This window comes from Cyprinodon tularosa, unplaced genomic scaffold (assembly GCF_016077235.1).
Source record: "Cyprinodon tularosa strain WSP-4 unplaced genomic scaffold, ASM1607723v1 ctg368, whole genome shotgun sequence".
Lineage (NCBI taxonomy): Eukaryota > Metazoa > Chordata > Actinopteri > Cyprinodontiformes > Cyprinodontidae > Cyprinodon > Cyprinodon tularosa.
In genome coordinates, this window is record NW_024039083.1 from 199,311 (window position 1) to 224,822 (window position 25,512).

The window sequence follows — 25,512 nt, forward strand, 5'->3', positions numbered from 1 at the left end:
TTAAGCTTAGTGTTTTAACACATCAGTTTTACTGAAGGTAGCTGACTTTGAGCTGTTTCCTTAACATCCACACTGAAGATGGTTGCCGTCACCATAACAACAGAGCAATATATGGTGCTATGCTAAATAAAAAAACTAGAACAAAAAAAAACACCTTATTTTTGGTTTCAAAAATGAAGGTTATGAGATGTGTCCAATAGCTGATTTAAAGAGAAATAAAAACTATTTATTTTTTTAGAAAAATAGCTTTAGACAATAGTACTCAAAACAGGAAAGTGTCAGCTTGTGAATCAGATATGGATTGGGCATTAATTTGTCATGGAGTAGAAAGAAAATGACTGTAAAGGCCTCATTATCTGGAGGTTATACTGTGGGACAGGTGGTTTCTGTTCAACTTTTTACCAATAAACCACCGTTTAATAAAGCAGATAAGATCAGCAGCTATGATAACCATGTACAAAACCCTTAAAATAAACCCCAAAATTAGATCCTGTGTAACCAAATTAGGAAAATAGGAACGTAGAAGGTAAAATAATAAAAATGAGCCTTCAGTTACAGCCGACAGCAGACGGGTAAAATAGCATTAGGAATAGGCTAATCTAAGATAACGCTGGATAACTTGGAAAAATACAACATTTTGAACGTTTTTGCGTTAGCAGCAACCAGAGAGATAGGATTAGTTCTCTAAAAACAAGCTAACTGTGCAAGCAAATATCTGGAGTGGTGTGAATCTCCTTCCTAAAACTACCGTGGATTTGCTAAGGTAACTACAGCTGGCGTTAAGCACACGGCTAACCGAGGGGACTGGAGTTAGCCAGCTTCGTTAAACATTAGGGGGGAATTTAGAAATATAAACAACACGCAAATGGTTTGATTCAGTGGTTTTTCCCTCCGATAAAAACACACTTTACCTTCCAGTTTTCTGGGTCCTAGATGAGAGGACGGAGTTCCCGGTTAGTTGAGTGTGTTCTTTGCGCCGCAGCCCTCAGCACATCTCAGCACATCCAGGAGACAGCAGTGCGGGAGGACCAACAAAGATCGTCTGTTGGAAAGATGTTAGATCCGAGGATTTCAGAAGAGCAGCTAGTGAGACGTCCACAGGTTTTGACTGCATCGGTGTTTGCCGACGGGGACCACGTGTGGTTCTAGAGAGGGGGCAACAGGGGCCAGTGTCCCTTTTAATGTGGTTGTTGAACCTGCTCTGGAAGCATACAATGCAAAAATGTAGATAAAAGTCATTTTTTCTTGAAATAAGTGTATTTTTACCTTCATTTTAGCAGATGGCTAAGACAGTTTACCTATGGAATAAGATTATTCAGTTTTGAAATAAGAAAAAAAAACATACAATTCCATTATGTTATTTTGAGTTCATAATATGTAAAAATCTTATTTTAAGAGGAAAATACTTATTAGTTTGGGAAATCCTCAGATTTATCTACTTGATTGAAGGAAAAAAAGCATATATATGTGGAAAGTCAGGGTTAAGCCTGAAGTTGTCTCTCTGAGCCAGTAACCATACTTCATGGTAGAGGTCTCTTTGTTTAAATTTAATCTGTTTTTTAGAGAGGATATTTGTTGTTAATTGGAGCTGTAAAAATACACAAAAGTTTTGAGCACAGGTATTTAGTTAATTTTCTATTATTTAGTGAATTTTCTATTGCTGATTTTTTATTATTTATTTTCTATTATTTTCTATTATTTAGTGAATTTTCTGTTGCTGATTTTCTTTCTTTTGCATTCAAGTATGAAGGACCAACTCTGCCATATTTAAAAATAAATACAGAAATAAATAAATGCTCAATAAATGTATAAGCATACAATTAATTGCCAACAAAAAGTGAGACATAAATGTATATAACTCTTAATTAGCTTCTTTATTTATTTGCCTTTGTAATATTTACCTTATTTATTTTTCTGTCCTTTATAATCTTCAACTTTATTTTTTAATTACTTATATTTTTAAGTATTTATTTATGTGCATGTTATAATATTTTTGTCTGTTTTATTCTTCCTTTGTATTTTTTTACCTTAGTTATTTCTTCGCCGCTGTTTATTTCTCTCTGCCCTTTTTACATTTCTCTATGCCCTTTTTACATTTCTCTCTGCCCTTTTTACATTTCTCTCTCCCCTTTTTACATTTCTCTATGCCCTTTTTACATTTCTCTATGCATTTCTGTCTCATTATGCAAATGAGGAGGGGGTGTGTCCTAGAGAGTCAACTTCTGCTCATTGGTTGGCTTGGCGGTCCATCTTCTTAACTCACAGAGCTCAGAGTACTAAGTTAAATGTTCTCTTTTCTGTTGCTGTTGTTTAATAAAAGTACGTTTTAAGATCATTTGAGGCGAGAACCTTATACTTTTAAGCATCACTATATGGCCCATTCACAGATTTAATGCGTAATTTAAAAGAAAATGTGACGAACTTGAGAGGACCGTGGCAACCAGCGGAGCTCCGAAGCTGACGGCAGCCAGGTCTAACCACAGCACATCTGCAGCGGCCCTCTCTCGGCATAACCGTGTGTGAAGCGTGTTGGTAAGCATTTTACTACATCGGTCGAATCTACAGGAGGAGAGTCTGATGTCGAGTCTGAAGTCATTAGAACTTGAGTAGGGACTTTGCCAAACTTTGCCAAATACAACAAAAAATTGCCATCATAGCCTGGCTATAGACCTGGCTGCCGTCAGCTTCGGAGCTCCGCTGGTTGCCACGGTCCTCTCAAGTTCGTCACATTTTCTTTTAAATTACGCATTAAATCTGTGAATGGGCATATGGTGATGCTTAAAAGTATAAGGTTCTCGCCTCAAATGATCTTAAAACGTACTTTTATTGAACAACAGCAACAGAAAAGAGAACATTTAACTTAGTACTCTGAGCTCTGTGAGTTAAGGAGATGGACCGCCAAGCCAACCAATGAGCAGAAGTTGACTCTCTAGGACACACCCCCTCCTCATTTGCATAATGAGGCATAAATGCATAGAGAAATGTAAAAAGGGCAGAGAGAAATGTAAAAAGGGCAGAGAGAAATAAACAGCGGCGAAGAAATAACTAAGGTAAAAAAATACAAAGGAAGAATAAAACAGACAAAAATATTATAACATGCACATAAATAAATACTTAAAAATATAAGTAATTAAAAAATAAAGTTGAAGATTATAAAGGACAGAAAAATAAATAAGGTAAATATTACAAAGGCAAATAAATAAAGAAGCTAATTAAGAGTTATATACATTTATGTCTCACTTTTTTGTTGGCAATTAATTGTATGCTTATACATTTAATGAGCATTTATTTATTTCTGTATTTATTTTTAAATATGGCAGAGTTGGTCCTTCATATTCAATAACATCTTACCTATATATATATATATATATATATATATATATATATATATATATATATATATATATATATATATATATATATATATATATATATATATATATATATATATATATATATATATATATATATATATATACTTATACTAACATTAACTTGTTTCATTTGATTCTTTGCAAGTAAGACCATTGTTTCTCTCTAGAGCACTTTGTTATCTCTTTTATTTTATTTTTTTGATCTACTGTGATACTAGGAAATTAAAATGTAGAATGAAAACAAAATGGTGCTTTAAAATTATTGGGAGTGAGACGTCTCAGCACTTACCTCTTCGAGCAGGGCTCAATGTTTATATGGACGCTTAGAGCGGTGAATTAGCGACACCTAGCGTTTAAAATCAAAACTCACTGTGATTTGAACATTTTCTACAATTTTGCTTTCACATTCTGCCATTTGTGTACCAGTAGGTATTTTTAGACTGAAAATTGTGATATTTGAATTGTCTGAACAGGGATTAAATTTATGATGGGATACTTTAACAATTAGGCCATAAAGAACACTTCCTAATACATTTTTTTAGGTTTTGTAAGGTTTAAAACTGTAGTTGTAAAAACATAAAGATAAAGAAGATGCTTGAACACGTGTCAAAAAAAAAAAAAAAAAAAAAAGAAGAAGAAGAAGGGCAAGTCAAGTTTGTAGAGAGTGAGTAGGAGGGGCCCAGTGTGGCCCCTGCAAGTGCATGAGAAGCTTCACTCTATTGATTCTCCCCTGGCGGACTAACTGAGGACACCATGGAGGATGAGGAAGGGGACACCTACCCAGAGATGAAGCGCTTTGCACCGCTCATGCCTCTTCCCAGGCATCGCTCACAAAGTGACACCTCAGGATTTCGCTCCAGAGTGTTAGGCAGGCTCAGGGGAGCCCGCTCAGGTAGGCGGCCCCTGATAGATATTGTTATATGACACCGGAATCCTTGCTTGTCTTTATGGATTATTTTAAGTCACTTCCTTTATGCTTATATTTCACATTTTGCATTAACTTTAAGACTCTTCTAGTTTAAAGCTGGTGTGATTTCTTGTTATATAGATATAATTGAAGTTTTTCATAAATGTAAACTTTAAACTAAGCTGAGATATTCCACTTAAATTAATGCTTTTACACTGTTTTATGTGCATGAAATATCTGTGCAGGCAGGCGGTACAGTAAAGCGGTGCGGGGTCTATGGGCGGGTATTAAATTAACTTAAGAAAAAAAAAAAAAGACAAATGCACCAGCGGTGTATGCGATGGTTTTAACCACCTGTCAGTCCTCGGCATCTTTGTTAAATGTCAGTGTGACAGTTTTGCAGCCTTCTGCCCATTGCTGCAGAGCGCAAACCGGCCTATCTATTGTGTCAGTGGTTGAAACCACTTCCTATAAGCCATCTCCACTACTTTAGCCTCATTCTGAAGCCTTGTATCCATTTACCACCATCGCTGATGTGTTGATATCATCATAATGCACTGCTTTTTCTTATGAGATCCTCCATATTCTGCAGTCTGATTTATCCATTAAAGCATTACTGTCATGGGGAAGTTTTTACTTCTTCTGCCAGTCTTACACAGGAAGTATTGGGTGTTTATGTTTCAGCTGTAGGCCTAATTGCAGGAAATGGTTGCAGAGTCAAGGAGATAGAAAACTAGATGTCCAAAGGTACTTTTTTTTTTTTTGCTTCTAACATTTAAGTTATATAGTTTGAAGGCCTGAAAAAGAATAAGTTTAAATATAGTTGTGTATGTTTCTTACTAATCCTTTCATATACAGTCCCAAAATATTAAAAGTTTTTAATATTTAATATGTCTAACCTTAATACTGCATGGGCAACATTTTTTAAAAATCTTAGTTAAAAATGTTGAACTTTCTTTTATATTTTGTCAACAATTTAAAATATTTAAGTAACTCTCAGAAGGGGGCGCTATTCCCTTATTATACTCTGATCTTGTTGTAAGGCATTCACTAAAAGGGCGTATTTGGTGTCATTTTAAATACTTTAGCATATAACTTCAATACATTAGTATAGTTTAAAATATAAAATGCATATGATCTTTAGATTAATTGAATAGACTGCTTTATTTCGCTGCTTTATTTTTATGTTTTGAATATTTGGTGCAAAATGACTTATAGGTAACAAAAATAATAGGTTTCCTAGAAACTTTTAACTTAAAATAACAATTCTTTCTATAACAAAAATGTACAACAATAATGTGTTGTACAGTAAATTTAATTCATAATTTTCATGAATTACTGAACCAGTGCGGCGTGTTAATGGTTAACTGGTAATAGTGTCATTTCTCACATTGTTGGATCTTGGGGCGTCTTTTTCCTCTTTACAATATTCTGTAGATTCTTTGTGATATTTAAGCACAATGACTTTGCTTAGCAAACTGATAACATATCCATTAATAATATAATAATTGAACTTTTTTGGTCTCACATTGGAGAAATTAACCTGTGCATTTAAACCATCTTCTTGGGGAGCAGAGGGCTGCCATTGTGGGGCACCCAGGGAGCAGTGTGGGGTTAAGGGTCTTGTGCAGAGAGTCTGTGGGAGTGGGGCTTGAACTCAGAACCTCAGGATTCTACTCACTTACTTGATGCCCTCACCACTAGGCCGCCACTCCCTGCAGGTATTTATGCTGCTGGACATGTCCTGCTAAAAAAAAAAAAAAAAAAGATGAGCATTTCCATAAACCTCATTCAAGAGGGATTGTGCTGATTTTGGACTTGGTGAAACACAAAGGGCCAAAACCAGCTGATAACAAAACTCCTCAAACCAACTCCGACTTGGGGAGCTTCACTTAGAAAACAACTGTGATTCAGCCTCACCGTTTGTTTTTCAGACTTAAAGAGCCTTAACGGTATAGTGGAGGATGTTCTTTTTCAGGGTGGATCATCAAAATAAGTGGTCCTCCTAACTGTCAATCATTTTGCTGATATGTTTACATATTTTAAACAGAGCGTGCACAAGGAGAAATGGGCTTCTGCATGCTCTCGCACGTGTTTAATAGGCATTCCCTCTCAGAAGCAAGTACAGGATTGTGCATTTTCTTTTAAAGTGAAGAAGGCGGGTCTTTTCAAAGGTTTGCTAAAATCCTCCACTATAGCTTTAAATCTTCAAAATAAAATGCAAAATTTATTTCTATCGTTTGTGAAGGGGTTCAATATGCTGAACAAATGTTCCTCATTATTATGGAGGTACTAACATACTGTAAACATTATATAACAAATTAATATGTTTAAAAAAATGGTAGGAGCTAGGTTTGAGGGTTTCAATGGTTGCAAGTCATTTTCATTTCAACTAAAATAGATAAATGGATCAATACAAGATGGGAGCTTCACCTTTTAAATGAAACCCTAAAATTTTTTTTTTTACTGTTTTTCAAGGGATTGCATGTATGAGATGACTACATGGATAAAAAATTCTCCTTAGAAAATAAATTCACTACAGCATTTTTTTCAACTGAAACTATCTGAGGTGTCAAGTAACAAAATACAAATACTTTGTTACCTTATGAATCTATACTTTACTGGAGTAATTATTTTTTTAGACAACGTTTTACTTCTACTCCTTAAATATTTTTGCAATTATCTCTACTTTCTACTTCTTACATTTAAAAAAAGACTCATTAGTTTTGTTTCAGTGAAGCTCATTTCTTGTTAAGGCATTTTGGTATTTAAAAAAAATAAAATCGTCAAAATAATTTGTTTCATCCAGACAGTTAATTTCTTTGTGGTTGGATTCAGTGCTGCACCAAAATAAATGTTTTGTTTTTTTAAGATGATCCAAAGTTATATTTGTCACTGTTACCATTAGGTATAAAAGTAAGAAAATTAAGTATAAGGAGGTTATCGTCTAGAAATGTAGAAAAAATGTACCCTCAATAAGGTAGTGCAGTAAAGCATCTGTCCTTATTTTTTTTATTTCTTGCATTACTTTTATTTCATACTTTAAGAACTTTTAAAGATGGTACTTTTACACCTTTAATGGAGTAAAAAGCTTAAGTTGATACTCTAACTTCTACAAAAGTGTTTTTAAATAGTAGGATTTATACTTCTAGTTAAGTAATAAATATAAATACTTTTGACACCTCTGCAAATGATAAAGTTCTTCTGTCTTATTTAAATAAAAGAAAGGAAAATATCATCAACTGTGCACAAAAGAGATTTGCAAATTCCCCTGGTAACTTCCATCTGATTATGAAGGTAAAAGCTCTTTGTCTAATTTTATAAGCTAACATTTTAAATTGCTGCTGCACTCAGATGCAAGATAAACTATAAAGATCCTGTTTAGAGGACTGCACAAGCTTACAAAGCTAGAGGCAGCATTGCCTTGTTATTCTTTCTGCATTAGAACATTTTTGCGTACATTAGTTTACATATTTTCAGGTCTAAAGATCAATGAGGCATAGATGGCATTTTGCTGCTCCTTCTTGATAACAGATTATCCTCCAGATGGATGCCTTCCTCAAATCTCTATCTTCTGTTAATTAGAGGGAAATAAAAGGCACCAGCAAAAAAAGATTGATGGAAAGAACAAATGGATCAAAATGTATAGAAAAAAATGAAGATTGAAGAAAGTTAAAGAGCAGAAGCAAAAATTAAATAACAAATGAAGCCAAGAACAAAAAAAAAAGAATGCATGAATGTGGTTATTATGTAGGAGGAGGAGAGAGCTGCAGAGAAGACAAAAAAGAGCTCAGTTCCATTTGGGTATCCTTCCAAAATAACATAGATTACAGCCCTTTTGAGTCGGCAATCACTACTTGTTAAAATATTGTGTTGTGCAGATAGCAGCTCTTTACCCCTCACTTCCCACACACGCTCTATCCTTAGCCTGCATTATGGCTTCTGTTTAAGTCTCTGAGGTAAAGCTCAGCTCCGAAACAGAAACCTTATAAAACTATTCATTTCAACATGTTTAGCTCACAACTTCAACTTAACATGTTTAGCTTCAACTTCAGATCTTTAATCACCTCTGGTATTATAGAAATTGAAACCATTTATATTGGTGTTTGTTGTTGAAACCAGATTTTAATATACAGTTTGGGGTTAAATCAAACTCATAATTTCTTTAGATGAGTTAGGTTTAACAAAAGTTTCTGTTTGCTAAATTCCAGAATAATGAGATAAATACATTTTTTTAAACAGTTTTTTTCCTAAAGGCTGCTATGCCATTTAGCAATTCAGGAAAAACCATAAGATTATAAGTCTATGCTTTCAGTGTCCTACACAAAATACCAGATCTCAGTCCCTCATTAAATTTGTGAGCTAGATTTGAAAGGTATCTTTTAGCAAGGTGGAGAGCAGACAAGGCTCATTTACACCAGTTCTGATGGGAGGAATGGGCCATAATCACAGCAGTCTGTTGTGAAAAGCTGTGGGAAGACAGTCAAAAATGTTTGATCCAAGTCATATAGGACAGTATTAAGGTAAATTATAAAGGGTAACACTGCAATAAGGAAATATGTGTGGCCATCTGACTTTTTGAAAAAAAAAAAAAAAAAAAAATTCCTTCCCAGAACTAATTTTGGTTATGATGAGTGGCCTAAAAAGGGAATTATGTCAGATAGTGAGAATTTATAGTGTCTATAAATATCTAGTTTTGGGGTAAATAAACCCACATACCACTGTAAAACACTAGGAGTAAATAAGTGTCTATATAGTTACAAAAAAGTCACATCTTCATACCTCATTGCTTTTGAAAGAAAATATAGTTTCCATTTGTACCTTTAGTCCAAGACATTTAGAACTCAAAAAGCTTATTGGTAGCCTGTCTGTTGACTGAAGGGTTTTTCTTGGACCGGCAAATTGTTTGTCTGTCATTTTCCCTTTTACTTTCTTCAGTTTGTAATAATTGTATTTTTTTTCTCTGCCACTCTTAGAGCAAGACAAAAAATATTTTCTGTTGGAGGAATCAGTTGCAGGTTTTGTTGAACTGTTTCCTTGCAGTAAGAAGGTTCTGGGTTTGATTCCAGGTCCAGGGTCTTTCTGCATGCAGTGTCCATGTTCTCTCTGTGTATGTGTGGGTTCTCTCTGGGTACTCCGCCTTCCTCCCACAGTCCAAACACATGACTGTTAGGTTTATTGACTTCTCTAAATTGTTCTTAATTGTGAGAGTGTGTGCGTGTATGGTTGTGTGTCTATGTGTTGCCCTCTGACGGACTTGGGATCTGTCCAGGGTGTACCCCGCCTTTCACACATATACTGCAAGAGATATGCACCGGCCCCAACTGACTCTGATTGGATAAGCGGGAGAAGATGGATGGATGGAATTAGTTGCTGATACTTAAAGTGTAATTATATCTGAACATTTATGGCATATGAAACCTACCCTCAAGTCACAGTAGAACTTTTTAAAGGTGAGTGTCCAGCTTCATTTGTAGTACCTCTACAAATGAAAAGAATATCATGCTATCACTGTCAAACATGGTGGTGGTAGTGTGATGGTTTGGGGGCTCCCTTGCATTTCTAGAACTTAGATGATTTACAGTAATTAATGCAACCATAATTTTCTTACTAGAAAATCTTGATGGAGAATTTCCTGATATCTGTTATTAGTTACTGTTTTTCCTATATCCAAATCAACAGCTCAGGGCCTGACCTTAAAATAGGCCATTCATGCCTATAAATCCTTCAATATCACCAAATTAAAACAACTCTAGTTTTGGTCCCTTGTTCCATTAATAAATAAAGCTTTAAAGGTGCTAATGCTTTTTTTTTGGCACTGTGTCAACATTAGAGAAACAATAAACAAGTGTGCCAGTGACACATTTCTATGAGAGGAGCTAATAAAGGAATACAGAAAAAAGCTCATGTTAAGATTAATTTGATCAGCAGTAAAACTGAAAACTTTACACTGTCCAGTGAACCAAATTGTTATCTCTTTTTTATTTAAAATAGCTCACCCCCAATTTTCAAAACTGAAGAGGATACGAAGCATTTCTCTGGCTGCTATATGTTTATTTAAACTCTATTTTAAAGAAGAAATGCGATAAAGAATGCTTTTACATAGTAGGTTCCAAACATTCAGTAATCACTGTAATGTCTATTAAGTCTTGACCTGTTTTTAGACACAATTGATACAATAAAATATCACATTAACTGGTAGAATTAAAAAAAAGCTGTTCTTTTTAATCACCGGCTGATCTAGTTGATGTTTTCTAGGATCAAAACAACTCCCCTTTTGTGTTTTTCCTTAGAGGAGGGTGCCAATGACATTGATAAGCCAGTTGTTTCTTCCTTTTGCCAAGAGTGCCTTGCAGAAATGCTTAAAAAGTCAAAGTCTCACTTTTGTCTTATCTCCTCCTTCATCAGTCTATCAGTAACTCTGTGGTTACTTACTAAGCCTTTAACTCTATTAATATTTATAAAAACGCCTCAGCAGCAAATGAGCAGGATGTTAACTCAACTCTGCTCAGCCCCCTATAATGATGCGCTCATATAATAAATGCATGTTTGTGCGTAATGGAAATGTCATGCTGACATAGTGGGTTGATTAGAAGCGCTGGTGCCACTGAAAAAAAGACAAGAACAACAGCGCCACGTTTTTCACATCTTAGGAAACCGGTGTAGAGATTAGAGATATAGATTCAATGAGTGAATGAAAGTTTAAAAAGAGCGAAAAATAATTGAAGAAAGGGAACTGGAAGCTGCAGTAGATCCAGCAATTACACTGACTGATGAAAGGGAAGTAGCTCTGAGCTTTACTGTGTATAGCTGCTCTTATGTAGTCAATAACCTAATGGGTGTATGGACATTATGTCTGTCTTACTTTAGATAGTGTAAAAGTGTTCACATCAGCTCTCAAGCACCCCCAACACACACACACAGACCCACTTATAAAACACACAATCGCTAAGACAGAAACCATGCTTCTCCCACAAAAAAATTTAGTTGGGTCTAGGGCTGAAACAATTAATCGCATTAATTGTGATTAAGCGATTACTAAAATAATTGATTAATCGCTAACTAGACTATAGAGACTCTAAAATGTGCCTTTAGCTGACAGAGCAATGTAATTATACCAAAAGTGTCAAAGAAATATGTAAAGATTTTGCTTTTAAGATAAAAAAATTTTTCGTCTGTCAGAATGCTCTACCCTGAACTCTCAAGTGGAAAAGCTTTATTTTCATGTAGTCTAACTTCCCAAATCTTCCTTAAGGAACCTTTTGCTATCCGATTATAAATCAATTAATCAAAAAAAATAAACAGATTAATTAATTTGTTATCAGTTGCAGCCCAAGTTGGGTCCATGTAACAGGGACTTCCAATAAGTTGGAGGCCTTTTAGGTTTTGAATGTACCACCAAAATGAAGTGTGTGCATCTAAAGAAAAGAAATTTGCCATATTATAGATTTATTCTGTTTTTACTTAATTTTATCTGAGTGAAATTCTATAAATCAAAGTAACTTTAGTAATAGAGGCGTCACCATAGAAATTTTTCATTTCCGATGCAATAACGATATTGAGTGTTGACTGATATTTGACCAAAGATGATATCAAAATGAGTTACACATGCTTTTATCACTTATTTTATATGGTAGAGCGTTAGAAAAGGCGTGATCACATATTTTTCTAACAGTGACAATAGTCAACAACAATCTGACCTATGTATTATTAACAAATGGGTTACATAAACATTGATTAGAGGCAAAATGTTTCTAATATAAAATATTTTAGATGCAGGACAATGTATTTTGATATAAGTGTTTTCATTAATATTAGACCAATTTTTGAGATCAATATCAGATCTGGACATCCATATAACCGCCACCAATACGAAATTTAGTTAGTCATAGAACCTGTTAGTTCATGTAATCAGAACCTTCTATGTGAACTGAGAAATCTCAACAGTTAACAGAATATTGCCTGATTAAAAATGCTCTGAAGAGGACAGAAGTTAACTTAGACCATAACCCATTTATTGCTGTGAATCCCTAAGCCAATATAGAAGGTCAAACCCATCCTAATGCACCCATTTTGTGTTAAACCAAGCTTGGCCAGGATCATCAATATTTGGGCAAATTGGTCCTAATGGTATCGAATTTCACCCAACAGTGTTTTTAGGTTGTTTGTGTTGGAATGAAAATTAAAAGCAACCATCTATCTGTTCCGGCTGGAATCTCTTATGCTTTGAGGCTTGTGTCTTTCTCAAGAGTCTCTGAGCATTGATTAGCTGGTGTGGCAAATTTGTGCAGATGTTGTACTCATTTAATCTGTGTTCAGTGTGTGTTTTGTTTATTTTTGTCATTAAGGGTGCCTTAGTGCTTAGATATAAGCTTATTGTGTTACTAAGCAACAATCAGACTAAAACAATATGAAAGAGGTTTTGTTTACGAAGTAAACTGACACCAAATGTGCTGCAACAAGATACCTCTGATGTAATATCTGATGTAATTATTATAAAAAAACAACTCCACACCCCACACTCTCGTTACAGTTTTATATATATATATATATATATATATATATATATATATATATATATATATATATATATATATATATATATATATACACATCCAACTGCACAAGATAATAGAGATAAAAATAAAAAAGATAAAATATATACACCTATAAGCTTATCGAAAATCTATATAATAACATGGATTTGATGTTGATTTTTACGCATTGTTGTTTATATTTTGCCATATTTGAGTGTTAGTTAATACAGGGGGAGATCTGTGTAATGTTAAATAATTCAGTTAACACAAAACATAAAGCAAAACACAAACTGTAATGTAATTTATAAAAACTATTTACATATAATAAAAAGAAACAATTACAAAATACAGTTTCAGAGTCATAGATCTAATCACTCTGGGTAAGAAAATATTGAATACAGACCTTTAAATATATTCTCTTTATATTAAAGGATGACATATAAAAATATGAAATGAGTACTTTGCTTTTTGATAAAACATTTGGAAAAAGATCCAGTACCTTACAAAAGTATACCTACCTGTTAAATCCGTTCTATTAATGGTATTAATAGAACAGATTTTCTTGAATGTTTTAAAAGACCCACCCTCTCCACTCTAAAAAAACATTCACATGTACAACCCTGTACCTGCGTCTGATAGGGAACGCCTATTAAACTCGTGTGAGAGCGTGCACGAGCCCATTTCTCCACGTGCATACTCTGTTTAAATGTTGCTGTTCTCATAGCTTTTACAGGCTTACCTTTCTTTTCTTCTCATACACTTTGTAGACACTTGTTCCGCAGTGAGAAAAGCTTGAATGCGAAGAAAACGATAGCTAAAGGGACGAGCACGTAGGACGGCCTTACGTAAACATATGACCAGACTGATTGACAATTAGGAGGGACACTTTTTTAGATGAACCACCCGGAAATAAAAGATTGTCATCAATACCTTTAAGCCAAACCCGTACAACCTTTAAAGTGTCTTTATTTTGATAAACAGGATAGTCGGACACAGAGTAAAACTTTTTTGTAAACCGGGTGCAAAAATTGTGCATTAGTTTTAAAATATTTTGACTAAGTAATTTGGACATATATTTAGCCCCCTATAGTCAGTCAATTCATTGATAGCTATAATACATTGAAAGCTTTTGCTGGAACATGACAAGTACAGGTGCTGGTCATAAAATTAGAATATCATGAAAAAGTAGATTGATTTCAGTAATTCCATTTAAAAAGTGAAACTTGTATATTATATTCATACATTACATACAAACTCATATATTTCAGATGTTTATTTTGTTTAATTTTGATGATTACAAATGACAACAAATGAAAATCTCAAATTCATCATATCAGAAAATTAGAATATTACTGAAGACCAATAAAAACAAAGGATTTATAGAAATGTTGGCCAACTGAAAAGTATGAACATGAAAAGTATGAGCATGTACAGCACTCAGTATTTAGTTGGGCCTCCTTTGGCCTGTATTACTGCAGCAATGCGGCGTGGCATGGAGTCGATCAGTCTGTGGCACTGCTCAGGTGTTATGATAGCCCAGGTTGCTCTAATAGTGGCTTTTAGCTCTTCTGAATTGTTGGGTCTGGTGTATTGCATCTTCTTCTTCACAATACCCCATAGATTTTCTATGGGGTTAAGGTCAGGAGAGTTTGCTGGCCAATTAAGAACAGGGAAACCATGGTCCTTCAACCAGGTACTGGTAGCTTTGGCACTGTGTGCAGGTGCCAAGTCCTGTTGGAAAATGAAATCTGCATCTCCAAAAAGTTGGTCAGCTGCAGGAAGCATGAAGTGCTCTAAAACTTCCTGGTATGTGGCTGCGTTGACCCTGGACCTCAGAAAACACAATGGACCAACACCAGCAGATGACATGGCACCCCAAACCATCACTGACTGTGGAAACTTTACACTGGACTTCAAACAACGTGGATGAAGTGCCTCTCTTCTTTTCCTCCAGACTCTGGGACCTTGATTTCCAAAGGAAATGCAAAATTTACTTTCATCAGAGAACATGACTTTGGACCACTCACCAGCAGTCCAGTCCTGTTTCTCTTTAGCCCAGGCAAGACGCTTCTGACGCTGTCTGTGGTTCAAGAGTGGCTTGACACAAGGAATGCGACAGCAGAAACCCATGTCTTTCATACGTCTGTGTGTGGTGGTTCTTGAAGCACTCACTCCAGCTGCAGTCCACTCTTTGTGAATCTCCCCCACATTTTTGAATGGGTTTTGTTTCACAATCCTCTCCAGGGTGCGGTTATCTCTCTTGCTTGTACACTTTTTTCGACCACATCTTTTCCTTCCCTTCGCCTCTCTATTAATGTGCTTGGACACTGAGCTCTGTGAACAGCCAGCCTCTTTAGCGATGACCTTTTGTGTCTTGCCCTCCTTGTGCAAGGTGTCGATGGTCGTCTTTTGGACAACTGTCAAGTCAGCAGTCTTCCCCATGATTGTGTAGCCTATAGAACTAGACTGAAAGACCATTTAAAGGCTTTTGCAGGTGGTTTGAGTTAATTAGCTGATTAGAGTGTGGCACCAGGGGCCATCAATTTTGAACCTTTTCACAATATTCTAATTTTCTGATATGATGAATTTGAGATTTTCATTTGTTGTCATTTGTAATCATCAAAATTAAACAAAATAAACATCTGAAATATATGAGTTTGTATGTAATGTATGAATATAATATACACGTTTCACTTTTTAAATGGAATTACTGAAATCAATCTACTTTTTCATGATATTCTAATTTTATGACCAGCACCTGTAAATAACCTTAACTTTGCAGTGCACCATACTCCCTGTTCATCCCTGAAAGTGTCTGATTATTTCTTATTCTTTCTATGTCACTTTGGAATTTCATTTGTTAGGGGGAAACACAAATACATAAACTTGGAGAAATGAGCAAGTAGGAAAATCCTTGACAGTCGGGAAGATGGATGAGATGCAGGATGAGACGTATCAGATGAGGGCAGGAAGGAGAGAGCGAGGGCCTGAGATGGAAACAAACATTAACTTTTAATGCTCTTCATCAGAGCAAGTGGAGGGAAGGAGGAGCAGCACACAGAGGCTGGAAACAGGGAGGGAGGGAGCGGGGCAATGAAGGAGGGAATCGCACTGAGGCAGAGGGAGGAGAGAAAGCACAGGAGACGTACAGAGTCGGAGAGCTGGGAGGAGGTGAGTTAGTGGAGGGTGGGTGGCACAGAGGTCGAGTGTGTCGGGAAGAAGCGAGGATCAGCTCACACTCCTATTCATACTCCCCCCTGGACAAAACATGGAACATGATGGTGAGTTTCCTCCTTGTGTATATATATAAAAACATTTACTTCCCTGTCTGGCTGTGAGTGTCACTGCATGAAATGTCTCTGACTGTTTCAAACTTACACACTTATTAAGAGCACAGATCATATGCTTCCTCCTCCATTTCCTCTCAAATACTCAACTTGATTGATAACTTATTACTCAGTACATGCTTTAGACTTTAGAATCTCTAGGATTGAAGTTTGATTGTTTTGCATTAGAAGCTGTTGTTAAAAATGGAATGGTATTAATCTTCCTGAAGCTTGCTTTTCTTGCACTGCTCACAACATGTAGCAGCTGATATTCTGGGCTTACCTGAACAACAAGACACAGCCATGGAAAATACGCAGCACAACAACACATTTAGGCTATTAACATTCACATGCTTAAGCTAGATCACCTAATAACTTTCACTTCCTCTTCACCGGCCTTTTGTTGCTTTGTGGGAAACAGATTTGCTGTTGACACATTAATCACCATGAAGAAATAAGGATTTGCACACCTCACTTCAAATTACTGTTCTTGTAAAATCTCTAAACACTTAGAAAATAAAAAATGTGTGGGGGAAAAAAAGATGAAGGGCGCTTGTTATGATTAATAAAGCCTAATAGGGTTAGCTTGTATAGCCATCAGTGCATCAGTTAGTACCTGAATGATACTCATCAGTGAGTATCATTCAGGCAGAGTAGATCTGCAGGCTAAATCAGGCCTGCATTATCTACAGTAGCATATTTTAACTACTGTTTACAGAGTTTGTCACATCATTGTCAGTGTGTTTGATGGGACAAGTCTCAGCTGCAGTGTTTAAGGGTGAATCGTCCACACTTACGTATATTTCTCCTTTTAACTGTATAGTTTCCCCAGTTGTGTGTCCTCATTTTTTTATGCAAAGGCTTATAAAGCATTTCCTGGTATAAAGTTAGAATACGCTGTGGAAGTATCCCTTTTTTTCTTTAGTATTTAATTAATAAGCCTTATCATAGGCACTCCCTTCATGCTACTTTAAATATACAGAAATGTGTTACAGAAATGTTGGAATTAGAGGGAAGCTTTATTGTACTTGGATCTAAGCACATTTGGTCTCTCTGAAGAGTTATGTGTTTTCTCACAGGGGCGTGGGTTTGCTGCAAAAACAAATAAATAGTTGTGATTGCAAATTTGTGAATCATCGTTTTGCAAGGCAAAGTAGCCTCTTTGACTCCTGCAGCACGCATAGTAAAGTGTCTGAGTGCCTGCCTGTGCTATGAACTCAGTGGTGGGGCACAAACCTATACTGTATAGCAGTGTGAGGAGTATGGTGCCATGCTACAGTTTTCCTATGTTTTGGTCACAATTTTTATGTGAGACACAAATAATGAGTAAATGTATATATACATTCTTCCAATGGTGGTTTCATTAATAAGCAAATATACTTATACATTGGTATACATATTTGGTACATTATGATTAACCAAACATTTTAGAAAGTTATTGCCAGACCTCTACTAGACTTGTAAACAAAACCTGTGACATAAAAGTGAGCTAAAATATCTCAAAAATCCCTACCTCATCCCTCATCAAAACAATTTCTTTAAATGGTTTCAAAGCTAATTGTAAGGCTGTGTGGCTCTATACAGTAACCCAGTGGGAACTGTCGCTTCCCGATCCTTCCAGGAAGCACAATCCGTAGCATCGGCTCATTTGCGCATGCACAACCAGATATACATCCGGGTCTCCATAAATAACGTAATTATGGTACTAAAATTACTTATTTTATTCCTTAACATACTAAAGAATGCTAATACACATCTTTAATTTTTTTTATTACTTTTTCTGAGACAATTTTGATGCTTTTTACCTGTTCTCAATTAAACTGCTTGTCTGACGTCATCATCGGACATGCTCAGAGAAGTCCAGCAAAATATGATTAAACCATGTGTATCTGCATTATAGTTGATTCTTTCTTTAGGTTATACCATAATGTTAATACAAAAGGGAAACTTAAACTTAAAAAGAATATATATATGTTTAAATCCAAAGCAGAATAAGTTAGCTCCTGGAAATAGCATAGGACCCTGTTTCCTGTACAGATTGGGCACAGACGAGTGATAAAACAGAAAGGATTTTGAAGTATTTATTTTCTCAGGAAGCACATGATTACCCTCTAAAACATTAGAGTTTAGTACGATTACTATTTTGGGGGTTTATGTCAGGGTTTGGTGTTGGATTGAGGTCCCAAATGCAGAGGCAAGTAGGCAGAGGTGAATTTAGGTGGGTTTAATGAGGTTCACAGGAACTGAGGCAGGAATCAGAAATCCAACAAAAATAACAACAAACCAGAACCAAGGAGACATCAGGGGAAACCAAACTCTAGGAGCCAGGGAGAGACGAGGTAAGCAGACAGACGTTAGACGAGGAACCAGCAAACAGGAACTGAAGAGGGAGGGCTTTTAAAGGGGACAGAGACAAAGAGAGGGCTAACGAGATGATTGAAAACAGGTGAGGACAGAGCAGAAAACAGAGCTTGGGAAAGAGGACACAAGAGGGCAGCAGAGGACAACAAATGGAAAACCAGGAAGACAGGAACTAACAAGAAAATAATGATTAAACACTAAGACAAGAAGCAAATTAAAGCTGAATACTCAAAATAAACATAACAAAACCAAGACTGTGACAGTTTATATAAACGTAATATAGTGCTTTATTACAAAATAAAATTGAAGGTGACCCAGATGTATATGTGGTTGCGCATGCGCAGATAAGCTGATGGTACGGATCGGGTAGTGACAACAACCATAATATGAAAAAAACATGAAGAAGTAACAAACGCTCCCAGGAGGTGAGATCCTACCAGAATTACTCAAAGAGTGTTTCTACATCTTATCCAGGAGATCACAAACGCCACATAACTTCAGGCATCACCTTTCTATTTCATTCATGATGCAACGAGAAGAGAGATGCTGAGAAAAAACAACATTCATGGGAGCTGCTTGAGGGCCTTGTATTATCTGACCCAATTCACCGTAGTATGACTTATGCCTTTTTACCACATCCTAATCCTCAATAATCTCGGCTCATCACATTTTGAACTTGAACCTGTGTTAGGACAAAAATAGGATTTCCACTAGAATGTCTGCAACTGAACAGCCAACATAAAAAGTATTTTTCTTATGTCATAAAGTCCAGATTTAAATTTGATTGACTTTAAACTGTCTGATGATGTTCAAAAACCCTGCCATGTGTCCTGAATGAAAAAAAGATCTACTAGAGGAGAAAGACAAAAAAAACAACAACACAATACTGATGTGAACGACTCCTTTCCAGCCATTGCAGCTCTTGATGGCAGCTGTTGAGTCCACTACAGTTATTTCAACTTGGTCATAAAGTCTGTTTTTCTTTTGAAAACTAAAATACTTAATAAATTATACACAATAAAGGTAATTTATGTATAAGGGAATCGCAGGATGAGCAGGATAAAGGTAGTTTAATGGGAGAAATCAGCAATAAAAAACAGTGAATTTATAATTATATCCTGAGATGAGAGTGGAGAATGGCATTGAATGCAGGTGAGCGATTTAGGGGATTAAGAACAGCTGTTGATGAGAACATAATGCTGCCTTCATGTGGTATCGTAAATATGGTAAATACCAAAACTGACATAAAAATTGCTCATGAACACCCACTCAGGTTGTAATTTACACTGGAAAGAGTAAAAAATATATGATATCGGAGTTACCAAGATGAGTTAACATTTGACTTTTCAACATGGCTTAAAGCATAGAAACTATTCTGGATGATGAGTACTGCCTGGTTAAACGCTCTCTCTCGTGTTTGTAGCCTAAACAACATTTCTTTTTAAAATATTGCCATTTAAACTTAGGTTTTTAAAATGACCGTTACTTGATTTTATCCTATGCTACCTTGCACTCCGTGGAGAATAGCAGCCAGTAGGGTACTGTGCAAACCGTGTCCTGACGTAGACAATTTTCTAATTCAATCTGTGGTTTAAGCCATTGAGTGCGCGATTTACTGGAAGCAGGAGATGACCCTATAACTGCCTTGCCCAAGTTGCAGGTCAGAATAATCTGTAGCTCAATGTTCTTCTTCTCTAGCACACAAAAGTCCTTTGACACAATGCGCTGGCAATTCTTTACAAGTGGAAAGGATTATCTATAGGAGACCACATGAGGGCAGCATAATGAACACAAATGAAGATGAGCTAAACACAAAAACCACAAAGTAAGGTGGGAAAAATATTGCTCTGACAGAAATAAATCCACAAGACCAGAACAGATCACAAGTATGAACTAAGAAACCAAAAGCCAAAAAAAAAAGTTTTCCCAGCAATGAAGAAATGAGCTTTTAAACAGTAATAAAAAAAAAATAAACTCAAAGGTGTTCAACCCTAACCCTTTACAAATAAAGTCAACATTTATACACAAATATGTTTAAATTACTTAGCATTTAAGTGAGACAAAAAAAGCAAAAAAAAACCCAGAAGGACTCTTTGTAAGGCGTTTTTTTTTTGGCGATAGAATCAGTTAGTGACACTTCAACGACCTGGGGTGACAGGACCTTCACTTCTGCATTTCAAGCCACTAAACTTAGAAACAAAGCCACACCTTCTGCTTCAGTGATGCCACAAATGCAGCTGAGTGAGATACCTCTCCTTACTCCTGCAGGCTTTAATATTTGATAGAGAGGTGACTTCCGCTCTGGTAAATCAACATAACTTTAGGATTGATCCACTTGTTTGACAGGTAGATGTCAAGCATGCTTGCTTTTTTTTTAAAGCATGTTTCTCTTGGGCTCCTATCTGATAATATCATAAGTTGCATTACACCTGTAACCCAGTGTTAAGATTTGAGCTTTAAATGTTAAAAAAAAAAACTTTTCAGGCTTAGTCTGCTAAATCAGCAGAGGTGTCAAGTAACGAAGTACAACTACTTCATTACTGTACTTATATACACTTTTTATGTATCTATACTTTACTCCATTACTTATTTTTCTTTCTATTTCTGAGTTCTACTCATTACATTTTCATACAAGTATCTGTACTTTCTATTCCTTTCTTTTTTTAAACAAACGTTACTCGTTACTCTTGGCTTCGGTTTAATGTTTATAAATATTTATTTCTTGTCATGTGCGCCATCCAATGCAGATCATTGGCGCCATCCACATGTAGTGAAAACTAGCGTAATTGGATGAGTCATACTGTATAACGCAAACACTCATTGGTTAGCTAAAGGAAATCATCAGAAGCAAGCAGGTGTTCTTCAAACTGCAAACGTGAATTGTCTATGCCATGCTACAATGTCAGATTTAGAAAAAGATGTTGAAATGTCTGAAAGTTCGGACACAGGCGAGAGCGGGATGGATACGCAGACGAACAACACCTCCCTCACCCATGGCCCTATCTCAAATACATTTTTAAAGGTGACTGTATACTTTTATACTTTAAGTAGTTTTTGGAGCACATACTTTTTCACTTTTACCTGAGTAAAGAGGTCAAGTTGATACTTCAACTTTTACCAGAGTGTTTTTAAACTGCAGTATCAATACTTCTAGTTAAGTAACAAAAGTGTGTACTTTTGACACCATTGTAAACCAGATCTTGGTGTGTCAGCAAAAGCTTGCTGGACAGTAGCCAAAGAAACTATTATCAACCACTGAGGTCTACTTTAAAACAAACCTGTTTTGGGCCTAAAAAAAAAAAGCTAACAGCCTCACAACATAGCCAAGTAAATGACATGGACAAACTGAAGCAAACCATTTTTGCAAGGGATAATACTATATGTGAGCAGATTTGATCTTATAAAGCTGGAACAAGCAGGCACAGAAATAAAAGGTGTTAACTCTCCATGTTTGGCTTTTGCATTCCCCAAGTCCCACAATCTAAGATTTTTATTCATGGTATATTTGTATATTTTCCATGGACCCTGATCTTTATTTTTCTTATGGTTACTATCAGTAACTGCACAGTGTAAAGCTCTTCTCCTGCCGGTGCAGCTTCGGCTTCTCTATGTCTTTCAGGCTTGCTTTGTTCTGGCTGCCCTGTCTGGCAGGATGTCAACTATTGATTTATGCAGACAACATTTTAGCAGTGATGGTAGCTTATGGGTTGCGCTGAATGGAATACAACAAACAGGAGATTGGATTTCAGGCAAGCTGACTGGAAGACGTGAAGAGGAGGAGGAACAGAACTCGTCGCTTACATTAGTCTTATATTAGAATACTGGGCTGATAAGATCTGCTAAAAATGGATGAGGGCGTATGAGGTTGTACGCAGGGAGATAAAGGTTTATTTTCAAAACTGGAGGGTACCTTTCTATTTGGTGGGCGGAGTGAGACGATTCTAATGGACAATAAGTTCAATATTGAATGATAATTTGTGAAACCAGTTACCTAAACAAATGTACATGCAATAAATAATTTATGTTGCATTGCATGGCAGTGATATAAATTATGTTTAACGTTTTTCACAATACATTCACAATAGAATTAGATTTGATATAACGGACTAACATAGAATTATGCAGAATTCTAAAGTGGAGGATATTTAGATGTGGTCTATTGAAGTTTTCTACATCTAAATACATTTTTGCCAATTATTAAATGCATTAATATGCCTTAATCTCAGCTAATACATTTCTGCTGTAGCTCTGTATTTACAGATTGATTGTGTTGTGAAGGTGAACCTTAACCCTTGTGTCATATCTTTTTTTTACCCTCCATCAGATATTAATGCCATCTTTTCCTATCAAATGAGCCTCAACTATGAGAGTTCCAGTAAACTCTGATCAGGATCCCCAAATAATAACTCTGCCACTACAATGACTCTCATTCCCACATGCCTGCTTTGTCTCCTACCTCTTTTTTTTACACTTATCCACAAAAACTGTAGAATGACTAATAATAAAGTCCTGTCTACCATTTCTTCCACTTGAGATGTGGATGCCCCAGCTTCCCTCCTTGACTCAGAATCTGGAATCAAACCCACAAACGTCCAATAGCAAGGGCACTGCTGTTCTGTCTGATCACCGCTACCACATTAAGATTTGAAAAGGTCACAATCATCATGCCCAATGACGTGTTAGTCTACATCCTTATAAAACATTTCAAGTTCACTAGGTATTAATAGGCAACGCACTGTGTTTAATAATTTAGTATTTGGTTATAACCGACTCTACTCTATTAGTTATTCAGAGCCTGTGTACATGTAATTGAGGTTGAATGGTTAGAGGGAAGAGGTAACTAATCCTAATGGATATGTGTGGTAAGGGTTTTGGATGCACAGAAAAGATGCTGCGGCGGATGAATTCGTCAAAATTTGAAAGCGAAAAATGATATGTCCTTTCCTACTGCACAACTCCTCCCGTATTGATTTAATTGATGGATCGTAGAGAGCAGTTTTCCACTGGGGCTTTATTGCTTCTTATGTGGGAGAAAATTGTATTCTAGTAGCTGTCTAAGAAGATAGAGCCTGAAGCATGTTTTTTTCATTTATTTATTTACATGTCATCTATTAGTAACAAATATATGTATGACTTGTGAATAGTAGCCAATAGTACAGCACATGAACTGGATTTCTTTATCCAGTTCTGATTCGTCCCATTGTGGCGATCTGAGAACACAACTGTTAAAGGCTACTCTGTTAGTAACTCAGAGTAGATTAAAGTTGTGAAAGACAAAAAATGTGCAAAACAGTCCTTTTTCCTGTTTTAGCAGGATTAATGTTGTAAAATTGCATGCCTTTAAGTTGTATTGGGGGTATTATTGGACTATAATGTGGAAGACACTGAGTTCAATAAATAAGTCAGGGAGAGGAGAAAGGTACTGAAAAAATAGCACTTAAACAATTATTATCTCTTGTTCTGCTGAGACTACTACTTAATATTTGATGAGTCTCTTCCTTCCTTTTGGCCCCACTTCTCTGGCACCTCTGCTGTCTCCTTCTGCTGCTTTGGTCTTTGAACGGACTCACTCCTTCAGTTGATCTCTGTTATTTGGTACTGGGACACTTAGGACAAACTTGCTGAAAATAAATCATATATGTAAATACATTCATAAACCCTGATACATTAAATTTATGAAACTGGTAATGTACATTTCTCTAACATTCAATACAATATATTTCTTGTTCTGGTTGTTCCACGTTGCATATGTTACAGGTAAAATGGGCGTTGTTATCATGGATAAATCTATAAGGATCTTAGATAATAAGTAAATAAGTAACTAAACTGTACAGATGGTTTAAAGCTGCTGAAGCAGTCATTTCTACAGTTAGGTTCTACAGCCAGTTACAGACCGACTTGGGAAGCTTAACATGACGTTTTGATCCTTCCACTGCTGAACATGACTGATAAATCAGCTGTCAGAATGTAAAGAATGAAACTTTCTCACCAGTTCAGGAACCTCATAGTCAGGGCTGCATTCTCTGAAAAATCTGGATTTTTTATTGGGATTCCCTGCTAAAAACAAGCACACCTGCAGCCTGAAGGTGTTTTTTGTGTTTTCATTGTCAACCAAAATGAACACTTTTGGTTTGATCACACCAGATTTTTTTTTTTATCACATACATTACTTTGAGCAAATGGAAAACAAAATAACTGTGACAATTCTTATTGACAGCCCCCTACAGAATTACCAAGGGAATTTTATTGTCTTTTTTTTATTGTCTCTAATTCACAGTATTCCTATTTGGTGTGTCTGTTAAGGTGGCTGACAATCCGTAAAAAATGTAAAAAAAATATCCACTGGACTTGGTTTCCAAGATTTGAAGACGTTTCGCCACCTCTCCAGGAAGCTTTCTCAATTCAAATGTCTGGATCTGCAGTGAGTTTGAGTCTTATATAGACAAAGCCTTGTATCGCTTGGAAACATGCAAATGGTAACCGATGAATGGATCGTTTGGTTCCATCGTTAGCCGGCTATAACTGAAATCTGTCTATGATTCTGAGGGTCGGTCGTTAAAAGGGGGGGGTTACTGTTAAGGGGGGGATTGTCTCCTGTAATACCTGAAACCTGTCTATGATTGTTAAGAGTCGGTCGTTAAGGAGGCATTGTTCAGGTAGGTCCCTCGTTCCTCTGTGATGGGGTGGGGGGTTTGGATATATCTGGAAGGGATCATGATCTACGATTGAATTGTATGTTTTTGGAAGCTAGAATCTGAGTCCACCACCTCTGTTTAAAGTTGTTTTTTTCTCTCTTAACAGAGATGGCTTCCTTCACGCCCCTCTCAAACCACCTATTTGTCATGATGGGTTCTCTAAGAGCGACCCAAGTATGCAGAACACCACTGACGGACACAAGAATAAAAGTTCAAAAGGTTTATTTGAGTACAAACACACAGAATGTACTGGTTCTGGTTTGGGCCTGGACACTGGTTCACCGGAGTCTGCGTGAGAGACAGTTCAGTTAG

At 36.2% G+C, this 25,512-nt stretch overlaps 1 protein-coding gene across 4 annotated transcripts in view; it reads left to right on the plus strand.

The window, feature by feature from the left end:
- The first annotated feature begins 4,089 nt into the window (after positions 1-4,089).
- Positions 4,090-25,512, plus strand: part of phactr2 (phosphatase and actin regulator 2) — a 75,546-nt gene continuing 54,123 nt past the window's right edge. Inside the window, exon 1 of one of the 4 annotated variants that reach the window (XM_038296134.1) lies at positions 4,090-4,266. In XM_038296134.1, coding sequence (XP_038152062.1) covers positions 4,128-4,266 — 139 coding nt within the window. In that variant the 5' untranslated portion in view covers positions 4,090-4,127. Of the gene's footprint in view, positions 4,267-15,958; positions 16,100-25,512 lie in introns of those variants that run through there. The other 3 variants (XM_038296133.1, XM_038296138.1, XM_038296137.1) reach the window with 3 other exon arrangements.